Below are 11873 nucleotides of genomic sequence, written 5' to 3'. Positions count from 1 at the left end.
TAAATACTCTTTATTATGATTTTCAAGTTTCAAGTAGTCTGTAACTATTTTCTGCATACATTTCCTTACTACTAGAATTCATTATTACTGCTTTTTCACATTCAGAAGAAAATTTGTTCATTTGACTGTATGTATTTAAGTCAAACATTTGTTCATTTGAATGTATGTATTTAAGTCAAACATATTATTTGATTTAAATACGTATATTCTTCAACGAAAGAAATAATGACAATTAAATTAATTTAATCAAATGATCAATTTTTGTTCTCTCAGTGCAATTATGTACCATTTTTTAAATGTATAATTCACAGTCACTATTCGTGTTTTTTTCACTATCCCGAATGAAATCCTAGAATATATATTTCACACATGGTCGTGATAAAAATAATCAAATTCAATTCATTGTCTTATCAAATTGGCGCTCGATGTCGCTTGGCGTTGCCGTTCAAAATTCCCTATATGCAGTACGGTTTTTATCAGGGAAACCCCTCCAGCGAGACTTCAGTCGCCCACCAACCCTCAACGAGTCGATATATCGGACGACGGCGCAGCTGGCGAGAGAGTGCCGCGTCGCGACGCCGCGCGTCGTTTCGCGATATTACCGGTGTTTTGTCGACGTGAGTGTGTCGTCCAGGACTCCGTTGTGTTTCTTCGCAATTCGCAGATCGTTCCTTAAGAATTCTTGCCTGAGAAAAACGAGACGACGTCGCCATCGCCGCTTGTGCCGTCCGCCCGTTTCCGTCCGCCGCGCGGTAATCGATTAAGAATCGCTTCTATAATTCATCCCTCTCGTAGGTCAAGTTCTGCGTGTTCTGTGTGAGAGCTTGCTATCCAATATTCATTCTTCCTGTTCCTCTTCTTACTCCTCTGCCTCGTCTTCATCTTGTTCGAACTTTATATCCTCGTTCGATTATTAAATATGGACCTCGAACGCGGTAAATGCTAGGAAGGTATTATAGGTTTCGGAAATCGAATGTGGAGCGATCGAGAGAGAGAGAGAGAGAGAGAGAGAGAGAGAGAGAGGATATTTAACCATGAATAAATTAATAGGGAATATTAACGAGGGATTAATAAAAGGTACATTACTTCTCTGATTTTTAATTTTTTACCTATGAGATATTTAATCCATTATTAATGTAAAATGTTAATCCTCATATTTAATAATATTTTATATATTTGAGAAAAGATTTTAATCTAGATTTTAAAAAATATTAATCCTTAGCAGTTTTATTAAATATAAAATTATTAAATGTAACTATTAATATATCTCACGTTAATAATGGATTAAATATCTCGTAGTTAAAAAATTAAAAACACGAATGCATACAAAATAAATATAGAAATTGGAACAAAAAAACGATCGCAAAAATATTTTTTATATTTGAATGAGATTAATGTAGAAGATTAATTTCTTCAGCAATGAAAGAAGAAGAGGAAATTAAAGGTTGAAAGCAAATAAAATAAAATAGAAGTGATAAATTAGATAATGTTGAAAGAGCGAGCGAGATAAAATTGATTTGCATGCCGCGAGGAGCATATACGAGGAGCGTAAAATCGTCCCTGGCATTTACATAGATTTACATTTAAAAGATTAGTCTCTATGAGAGCATACGAGAGGTAGTTTCCAACTTTCGTTATTAACTTATTTGTCATAGAATCGCACGATCACATAACATTTGGCGCTGATCATGAGAAAATTAGTTTGTAGTTTTTTTCTTTTTTCTCGACTGATTTTTATTTATTCATGTGAGAAGAGATGCTTTTCCTGATTAAAGCGGAAAAAGAGGCGTGCCGTTGGCACGAGCTTACACGTTTATAGTGTTGCGATCGTGACTCTACCTCCCTTATTGACGCAAATGCAATGAATATTTAAGCAGACACGCGTGTGCGGAAACCCCGGCATTGAGTCGATACTTACTTCCGCGATATCGCGTTTTCTCTTTCTTCAGAATTTAACAAACGTAGTGTATTGTTAAGTAAGTAAGAAGAAGCCAACTACAATCAAAGTTAAATGTTGGCATAATAATTTTATACATTGAAAAAATAACGTACTAAATTTTAATAAATATTTATTTAAATTGTGTTAACTAAACTTTATTTACAATAAATAAATATTTACTCAAAAAAAATTATTATTAAATCGAATTTATGGTTCTTTTTTAATTGGTTGTATCAGTCAATTTTTGGTTGTGTTAGCCTATCGAAATCCTATACTGACATTGCGGATAGGCTAACGCAACCAAAAATTTGCTGCAGCCAATTAAAAATGCTATGCCATATTTTACCATCTAATTTGCTGCAGCAGCCAATCTTTTTTTCAGTGTACAAACGATTTATTAAAATTTAGAATTTTTTTAGTGTATGTAATTTATTTTAAATACATTTACTTCAGATATATGCAGATTGCGCGTGTAATGTATTGTATCAACTGCTTTGTTTTCGTTTATTATTTCATTTAGTAATTGATTCGTATTTTTTATTTATCCCTGAATTGAATATATTTGAATTATCAATATATACTTTTGAATACCGAATGTACTTTCATAAGATAGTCGACTACCTATGCTCGGAAAGAATAATTCTAATAAAGTATCTAAAAATTTAGCTAGATACAAATCTGAAAATAATTTTGTTGGATATTAAAATAATTATATAAAGGACGCTCAAGCATATATATAATGGGCAATGTTGCAAAAATTTAGACATTCCAGCAACCAGTTTGTGCGTCCTACATAATTATTTTGATAGTCTAAAATAATAAAATTATTTTAGATTTGTGTCTAATTAATTTTTAGATACTTTATTAGAACGGCAAATACACCGTACATTTCGTGTAGACTTTTAAAATGCGAGTAATCTGCAGAGTGTATGTAAGAGATACCGATGATGAAAGGCTTGATGCTTCATGCAGTATTAAATGTTAATTAATCGACGGAATTAGTCATACAGCTGTTACGTACGAAAGTTCTGTGTATATCAGCGCGAGGACTGACGACTAAGCAACATCCACTTAATTAGCAAGGTATTTAACGTTTGTCATTAGCATTGCCGATATACGCAGTTAGTTGCTTCCTTTCCTTCGTCCTCGTTGTGCGTTATCGCAACTTCTTCGTGAAACATACAATTCAAGCGACACGCAACGTCGTGCACAAAACGAGGATTTGAAGATACATGACTCTGCAAAAAATGCGTCCACGATAGCGTAATGCAATCACGCGGTTTAATTAGATATCAATGAAAAGAGGATTTCAGCCGTGGCGATTAAGCGGAATCGATTATTACTGTGATCGAGTCGTCGATTACTTATCGTTAATTCATTATGCATGCAAAATCGCACTTGTTTGATCGTCGACTCGCGGGATGTGCATACTCGACAGATTTTGTCTTTTAGTATTTATCGTAAATTCGCCGAAATTTCAAAGGCTTGAAGTTTCAGTGCATTAAAATTTTGTACGTTCATACAACTATAAAATTCCAAGACTTTTCAATTCTGCTTTGCAACGGTTTCTCCCTCGACCTTGCTCTTTTTTATCTTCCTTCTTGGATCTCCCTATCCTTAACAATTCAATGAAAAGCTGTGATATTTTTTTAGCCTGAAAAATTTACTTTATCGGAAGTCTTATAAGAGTTTATTTCATAGATAATGTAATAGTAGGTGAATAATATATAATATATGGTTACTTTGAAACTAGCAATATTTAAATGTGAACGACAAAATTGACTTTTTTCCTCACACATCGATATCTTATCGAGTTCAGGGCCGCGGGCAAGTAATTGTGTCGCGACGTATTTCCATCCAGACGACCGACCCATGTCATATTGAATTAATGTCGCACCCGAAACCCTTTAAATTGAATTTTAAATCGCGTTAAAATAAGAACGGACATTCAAGAGGCCCTAGAAGAATTTTTGAACATTGAATTTTCGCTGCTTCGTTTTAGCTATAATAATTTCATCACTCAACTACATAATAATAATATCAAATGAGTTGTCAATAGGTTAAATGTCATGATAATATTATTGTCACGCCGATTTTACGTGGTTAAGTAATCCATTCAGTTGAAACAAAAAGACAAAAAGTCCAATACGACTGACATTCGTACTTGTACATTTTGTTCGCAAGAAGACTATCAGTAGTAAGACTGGTAAGGTTGGTGCTTTACTTTGAACTGAAGGTTTCAACATTCGAACATCGAACTTCGAAGTTTCGACATTAAAAATCGAAGAATCAAAATTATGTACTTATTAATTTAATATATCTAATAATAACGCATATATTTTTATAAATTTACAAATTATTTTCATTTTTTTTCTACAAATAAATTTTTTGAAGCTTCGTAGTTAATTTCGAATTTCGAAGTTAATATAGAAGAAAAATAACTCTAATATAGTTAATCACGGATTAACTCCTCTCTCTCTCTCTCTCTCTCTCTCTCTCTCATTTAATCGATTTCATTATCTAAAATTAATTTCGACACTGTATATTCCGTTTTTCTTCGATCCGTTTTGGACGATTATGTTTAAAACAGAAAACGAGATCAATGATTCCAACTCTTCACTCGCGAAGCGAAGTGTTAACTTTTCTATTATCAAATTACCATAACTAGGATCAACAATTAAATTCCGTTTGCAAAATATCTATGTGTTGTATCAGATTCTTACGAGCGTGACGGCCAAACATTTAAAGCACATCTCGCGTTCGTTATCGCATTTATCAAATAATTCTACCGCAGTATAAATATAAAGAGAACCTTGGAAAGATTAACGTTACGACAACGATTGCTCTTATCAAAGCCAGCTCTTTGCCTTTTTCTTGCTGTTGAGCAATTTTGATGCGGTCGTTCTTTCATTTAAGATGTAATAGTCACTGTGCATCGTTGCGTGTCATGTGTGTTCAATTCAGATTCAGCTTTTCGATCGGTATATATGTGTACATACATACGTGTGCGAATACAAAGGTGATCAGGTACCGGCCGGCTGATAAGAGCTTCTTGCCTCAGTGACGAACGCGTCGTTGTGACGTTCGGTACGTAAAGTTCGTCCACTTAGTTTCTTGAATTCTGAAGCCTAATCTCCTGATTTTCATGACGCAATCACGTGTAGGATTATTTTTTTCTCCGCTTATAAAATTCGTCTCTCGCCGAGATTATACTTCACTTTCTATATTTCAATTCCTCTCCTGTATTTATGAAATTGTGATATAAGAACGTGTCTGGTTGTGCAGTTGGTTTGTTTGCATTGTTTGTAATATATCGTTTATCATGTGCTACGATTATCGCTTCATTGCGATAACAGACTCCTAATTAAACTTTAATCAAGAGTTTTAAATCTGGCTCTTCAGATATACAACTATCGCGAACGTGATATAATGAAATAATAATAGATATTTGCTGGACATTTTTATTTAATAAATTATTTAATAAAAAGATCGACGTCTGAACTAAAAATGTCGGCGAGATGAAAAGATAGTGCTATTGAAGGGTTATTGAGAAACGTTGATTAAAATTATAATATTATTATACAATTTTTCACCAAGAGTTTTCATTCTTATATATATATACTTTTGCCTAATATCACATTAAAATGTAATTTATAATCCTATTTTTATCTAACAATTTGCTTAATAGAGCGTTTAATTTAAAATTAATTTCTTTGTCAAAGAAAATTGCTTGAGAAATCTTAGCACTTACATTGATATGCGTTAATGTGCTTTATATCAGTTGTTTTTAACTAAGATATTTGTGTTAATCAGTTTTAAATTACTTATTATTAGTATTGTAAAATTTTGCTTTGACGCTGATACCAGCAATAATTTTGGTCGCGATATCGTTCAATTATTACACATTTTGTAATACAGTCACTTATCCGTGAAATATAATTAATTTTAGAAGCAGTGATCAGTTAACGGATATGCATAGATGTACGAGATACATTTAATATTTGGACGAGAATTGCGAATTAATTAAAGTGCATCGGCTCTCTGAATGACTGCGAGCCCCGAAAGCACAGCGAGAAAGCGATATTTATTAAATTAAATTTTCGATATTTTCGCAGACGAAGATGTAGACTGAAGCGAAGATTTTTGTGTCGATTAATTCCAAGCAGTCGCATCGTTTGAGCTCGTTTAGTAATCGAGAAATTGCGCAAATTTTGGCGGTCAAGCAGTGTTGTTAGCTAATAATTAAGAAATGATCACGGAACGATTCTCCAAACTCACGGCGATCGTGCAGTGTCTATCGAGAAACGTTGAAAGTGAAGTGTGTTAATCGGGAATTCGTCAAGGATATCCTAAAAAATAGGCGGCGCGGTTTTGCTTGAGATGGACTCGGTGGCGGTGACGGTGCCGCTTCGTCAGCCGACGAAGAAGATGAAGAAGAGGAAGGAACTCGATGCCCTCGCACCGGCGCACGCTATCTCTCGCCGGAGTTCCGGGAAACGCAGCTCGCAGGTGAGTAAAATAATTACAAGGGATGTTCGGAAAAAATAAAGATACAAAAGGCCTTAAATTTATTTAAAAATATCTGTTTACAAATCTTCACGGAAAGAACGGTTTTGTTGAAATATCTAAAATTTTAGCTAGATACAAATCTGAAAATAATTTTGTTAGACCATCAAATTAATTATGTAGGATACTCAAACGGGTTGCTATATAATGTTAAAACTTTTTACAGTATTACTCATGCTTCAGTTTTCTACGTAATTATTTTGATAGTCTAATAAAATTATTTTCAGGTTTGTACCTATTCAAATTTTTAGATATTTCAGCAAAATTGTTTTTTCCGTGTTTCAGTGAGATTATTTATATACATATATTATATTTTTCTTTTTCGACGTAGTGATCGCCATAGTTGTTCAAAACACTCATTAACTATGGAAATATCAATTTTTGTATTTCCGCGTCTCAAAGATCTGCCGCCAGTCTTTTGAATCGTGTCGGTTGAACCTCTTCTTCCATCTCAACGTCGTCAAACTTTTTCCCAGTCAGAAGAAAATCCAAAACATGGGTCACCGTGAACATCAATGAACGTCAGACCTGCCGAGAATTTACGGCATCATTTCATGACATTTTGTCATAAACATATTGAGTCACAAGCATATTGTCACTATAAAAAACCATGATTTATCTAATTTCCATTGAATGCCCGGTCTTAAGGAGGTTGTAAGGCAAATGCAATATGTTAAGAATTATTTGAAAAAATTACAGATTATTCTAAATTGCACTTAAAAATAATACAAAAAAAATTAGAGACAGTTGACCATCTGGATCAAAAGTTATTTCAATAAATAGTATTATTTTTTAAATTTGTACTCTAATAGAAATATATAAAAATGTATTATAAAATAACGATAAAAGTCTCAATTTTTTTATATAAGTACTTTATGAATTCAAAAATATTAATATATGTGTTTTTTTTTATGCCCTTACAACTTCCTTAAGAAATATTTAGCCGGGAAGAAGTTTGACAATGATATGAGATGAAAGAAGAGATATCATGACGTTGGTTCAAAGGGCTGGCAGACTGAGACTTCTATAATGTAGGAATACAAAAGTAGATTTCCAGACTTAATAAGAGTTTGAAAAATGGCGGTAACTATATCGAAAAATAAAGATGTATGTGTGTCAATAATTCTCAGTGAAAGATTTGTAAATAGTGTGTTTAGAAAGTAAACATACAAATATCTTAAATTAAAAAATTTAAGGCGTGTTTAGAAAGTAAAGAAGGAGTGTTTAGAAAGTAAAGTATAAATTTAAAAATTTGTATTTTTACTAAACACTTTTTTCTAAACACTTCTTCGCAAATTCGGTGTCGATTTTTTCTTCGCAAAAAATAACGTCGAGGCGGTTCTCGAGGCGAACAATGAAAAATAAATGATAGATGAAGTAAGATTCTCCCCAAATATGTAATGTATAGATAATGAAAGATACATTTGGCACCAGCGTAGATTTTACACCAAAGACGCGAAAACAAATTATCTTCTCGAAATCATTTGTGTCAATGTTTGCACTGTTCCCCGAAAATGAGATAAAAGTGTGAATCAAAACATGAATACTGACAGATTCGTCGATTGAAAAATATTCCGCTAATGTGCTTGAAAATCTAAAACAAAAATCAGTGTGAAGAAGGAAGATAAGAAATAATATCTGAGTTATAAAAAGAAATGATGACTGTAATATAAACGAAGATTATGTTATTATTTTTTCAATGAATAATAGGAAATACATTTGTTTCTCTTACATTTTTATAGGAATTGTTGACGGACAGCAGCGACGATCGTTCGGAATATTGGAATGTCTCCACCAGAAACGGACGCAAGTGTAGAGGCAGAAGGGGACGTGTTTGTCCCGGGTTCCTTAAGGCTTGTAACGCTTTTTTGGCATGTGCCTCTGTATTAGCGACCGCCAGTCTGATATGGCTATTCATCGACGTTCGTCAACAGCTTACCGCTCTGCGAACCGAGTTAGACCAAGGTATTGGTCTATCATCTGCAAAGTCCAGCATTAAGCGGTTAAATCAAGTTAATAATTAGAGAAAAAGATATTTATGTCTAACTCGAATTAATATACAATATAATTGTTTTTATATCTAAATATCTAATGTACATTGAGACCAAAAAATTATTAAATCTTAGGGTAGAGCTATTCCGTCAGTTTCAATCTTAAAATAATATAAAATTTACGGCAACTTTTTGAAGTAACGTGCTTAATAACTACCTTATACGATCATGATTGTTTCTTGAAAGCACAAGTATGATGTTTAAATATTCAGCTGTAGTAAGTATACGCTGTTCAGAAACATAAACACTATCATGAGAAATGGATGAAAAAGCTTCTAATAGATACATTTTTCATAAATAATTAAACATTTATTTACAATAAATAAGTATTTATTTAATAAAAAAATAATAGTTAAAGTAATAAATGTTTACATTTAGGAAATTTAGTTAGTACTTCCAATAAATATTTTATTAAAATTTAGTACATTTTTTCAATGCACGAAAAATCGATTTCTGTAAATATTTTTAATTAGAACCTTTCAGAACTTAGAGTCGTTATGATATCACACAATTCTACTTTTTTGCACTTTTGTGCTTAATCTCTTTTACATTACAGTGATAGCGGGCAGCGAGGGTGTTCCGGATGCTTTACAGAAATGCCACTCGTTGTCGAGAGATCTCCAGAATAATCAAACAATAATTTTCTCCAGACTATCCGATCTTAAACAGCAGATAAATAATTTTACGGTACAGGTAAAACCGCACAAGTAACATCGATAATTCGGTTGCGACCGGTTACTGACCGGAATGACTCACACCCTTCCGGATCGATACTTTAGCAGGACTTACATAAAATACAGGAGTACTTTCAAGCCGCGCCCGAGATGGCCAATTTGCCGAAACGCTTGGATGAGTTGTCAACTAGCGTTGCAACATTTGGTAGTCAAATAAGGGATCTCGGGGCCACAGTGAATACCCTAAAAGAGACGAACATGAGGGTACAGGATGCACAGACCACTATGCAACAAAACATTAGCAGTATTAAGGTAAATACGATCAATATTGAAGCGGAAATGAAAATAGTAGAAATAAAATTAATTTGTTCAACGTTCATCACCGTGTTTTTGTAGCACACCATGTTAGAATTGTCGAACACTACTCAAAAGCCTCAAATACTGAGCACTGACGAAACGCAAGTTAAGACTGACAAACTAAACATCACGATATCTCATTTAATGAATAATTTAACGCATGTTAATGAGACCCTGTCGAGCAAATTACAATGGGTCGCCGATGATCAAGGCAAGGATCGCGTAAGTATCATGTGATTTTATAATAAATACATATTTGGAATATCAGATTGTTACATCTCATTTTTTATCGTTGCAGAAAAAATTAGTTTCACTTCAAGAAGCAACGGCGGCCATTAACACAACAATGATGTCTTTGCAAGGGGAGTGCGTTAAAATGTCTGAGCAGGTTTCCGTTCTAGCATCGATTCAGCAATTAACAAAAAAGGTGCACATCAATATAGGATTCTATTGATCGGCATTTTGCTAATCGTCAATATTTCTAATTAATACAGATGAACGAGGTACGCACAACCGACGTGGAATTAATTGGCAAGTTAAAACAATTGGAACAATCGTATAACGGACTGAAGAACTTTACCAACATAATATTCACAACTGTATCTGAGATGCAGAATCAGCAACAGATCAATAAGATCAAGTTACCGGAACCGTTAAGTGGTGATGTGACAACGGAAATGGATCGCGGTGCGACAGGTAAAGTCTCATGTAAGATCTCTCGTGTAAAGTTTCTATTTGTAAATTCGTAACCATGCCGTCTCACTTGCAGATGTAAGTGATATTGCTCAGAGAAAGAATGACAAGTCGCAAATATGGCGGAAGCGCAATTTCATCAGCGAGCAGTAAACGAACCTAGAAAAAACTCGCGCTTGAAAAGAGACTTTCACATGGATAAAAATCGCAATCTAAGAAGCTGTGTATTTGTAAATATTAATGAATTAAGTACACGTTATACATGTACATAGAAAGATACTATTTATGATACCGCATGGGTATCCAGTGGAACAATAATCCACCGTGATCTTCAATTGATCTGCAATTGCATTGAGAAGAGGAGACTATCGTGAGCGTGCCGTGGCCTGAATGAAGCTACTTACATCGAACAATAACTCGAAGCGTATTAACATTATTGTTAGCGAGACGAACGTTCTGTATTCGACCTAGATTAGATACGTCAATTCTTAATAACACTAAACGCGATGTAGCGAGAAAGATAGTTCAGAAATACTATGGAAAGTACAAAGTCGACAGCCGCCTGGAAAACGAATTCTCGGTTGTAATGTTTAGGAAAATGTTTATATTTAAGTAACGGCAGCGTATACCGAAAGTTTTCTACTCTTCTACATTTTGTAGCGTGATACGCTATTGTACATTTCTCCGAGTTTTTCAGCGTGAAATAATAGAGTTCTTTAGATCGTAGAGAAAACTATATATAAATACAGGATGTCTATGTAAATACAATACAATATTATGTAACGAATAACAAACAGTGTGATAAAATGATAGAAAAGTAACTACACATTCTAATTGTAAAATTAAATAAGTTTGGTTTGCACGGTTGACAAACCAATTCATTGGCGATATATGTTTCCGACTTTCAGTTTAGCGACACATGCACCGTACAGTTGAATGTACAGTTAAATGGGATGGTAAAACATGTTAGTCTTTCTGCGGCAAATAATTTTCACCGTTGCAGATAGTATTGTAGTAGCTTGATCAAATTTTTTTAACAAAAAACGAGCATTATTTTTATATGTATCTAGGATGACGAAAAGGTATAAACCGAAGTGAGCTTTCCGAAACTTGTTGCGTCTCGGCTCTTTGGTACACGCGAATGAATTGTTTTTCAGCGAATCTTTACGTAACTATAGGCAGTGAATGTACAGAGAATTAAACAGTATTCGCATGTAATTATTTCGCATACGGTTATATAGAAAAATCTAGACGAATGTGTTCCAATATCTCTCAATAGCATATGAGAAGTTACTGAAGACCAATTTTTTGAAATATAGTTTTGACTATGTGCATTCATTTGTGAATTAGGAAGATAATTACGTGTGAGTACGTGACATAAATCCGGCTACAACAATACCGAAGTGAATTAATAAAAAAAAAAGAAAGAAGGTTTTTGGTGAAGTTAATATTATTTCTTGATGTATCCTTAGTATTGTCGAACATGCGAGTCTGATAAGCCATCATTTATTGTTTAATGAAACTCTGAAATGCTAAGTCAAGCGGAAGGAAGTTGACCGTAATTTTTATATAAAGGACTCTGTACTAAATATA

General features: G+C 33.7%; 1 protein-coding gene across 1 annotated transcript; it reads left to right on the top strand.

Annotated features, from left to right (window-relative positions):
* The first annotated feature begins 388 nt into the window (after nt 1–388).
* Nucleotides 389–10750, top strand: LOC108721436 (uncharacterized). The gene is made up of 9 exons (XM_018445984.1): nt 389–752; nt 6055–6448; nt 8248–8470; nt 9113–9249; nt 9336–9542; nt 9627–9809; nt 9886–10014; nt 10082–10283; nt 10357–10750. Exons 2-9 carry the CDS (start codon nt 6320–6322, stop codon nt 10431–10433), a joined length of 1287 nt encoding a protein of 428 aa, XP_018301486.1. The 5' UTR covers nt 389–752; nt 6055–6319; the 3' UTR covers nt 10434–10750.
* The last annotated feature ends 1123 nt before the right edge of the window (nt 10751–11873 follow it).

The sequence above is a fragment of the Mycetomoellerius zeteki genome, unplaced genomic scaffold (assembly GCF_001594055.1).
Source record: "Mycetomoellerius zeteki isolate Tzet28-1 unplaced genomic scaffold, Tzet1.0 scaffold172, whole genome shotgun sequence".
Taxonomy (NCBI): domain Eukaryota; kingdom Metazoa; phylum Arthropoda; class Insecta; order Hymenoptera; family Formicidae; genus Mycetomoellerius; species Mycetomoellerius zeteki.
The sequence above is the reverse complement of the archived record's forward strand: the minus strand, read 5'-3'. Positions and strand labels throughout refer to the sequence as shown.

What these genes read in the sequence shown, in the direction of transcription:
- LOC108721436 (XM_018445984.1), top strand. Translation starts at nt 6,320, where the DNA reads ATGGACTCGGTGGCGGTGACGGTGCCGCTTCGTCAGCCGACGAAGAAG. An exon ending in GCGAACCGAGTTAGACCAAG is followed by an intron (nt 8,471 to 9,112) that starts GTATTGGTCTAT and finishes TTTACATTACAG; the next exon opens with TGATAGCGGGCAGCGAGGGT. An exon ending in AATGGATCGCGGTGCGACAG is followed by an intron (nt 10,284 to 10,356) that starts GTAAAGTCTCAT and finishes TCTCACTTGCAG; the next exon opens with ATGTAAGTGATATTGCTCAG.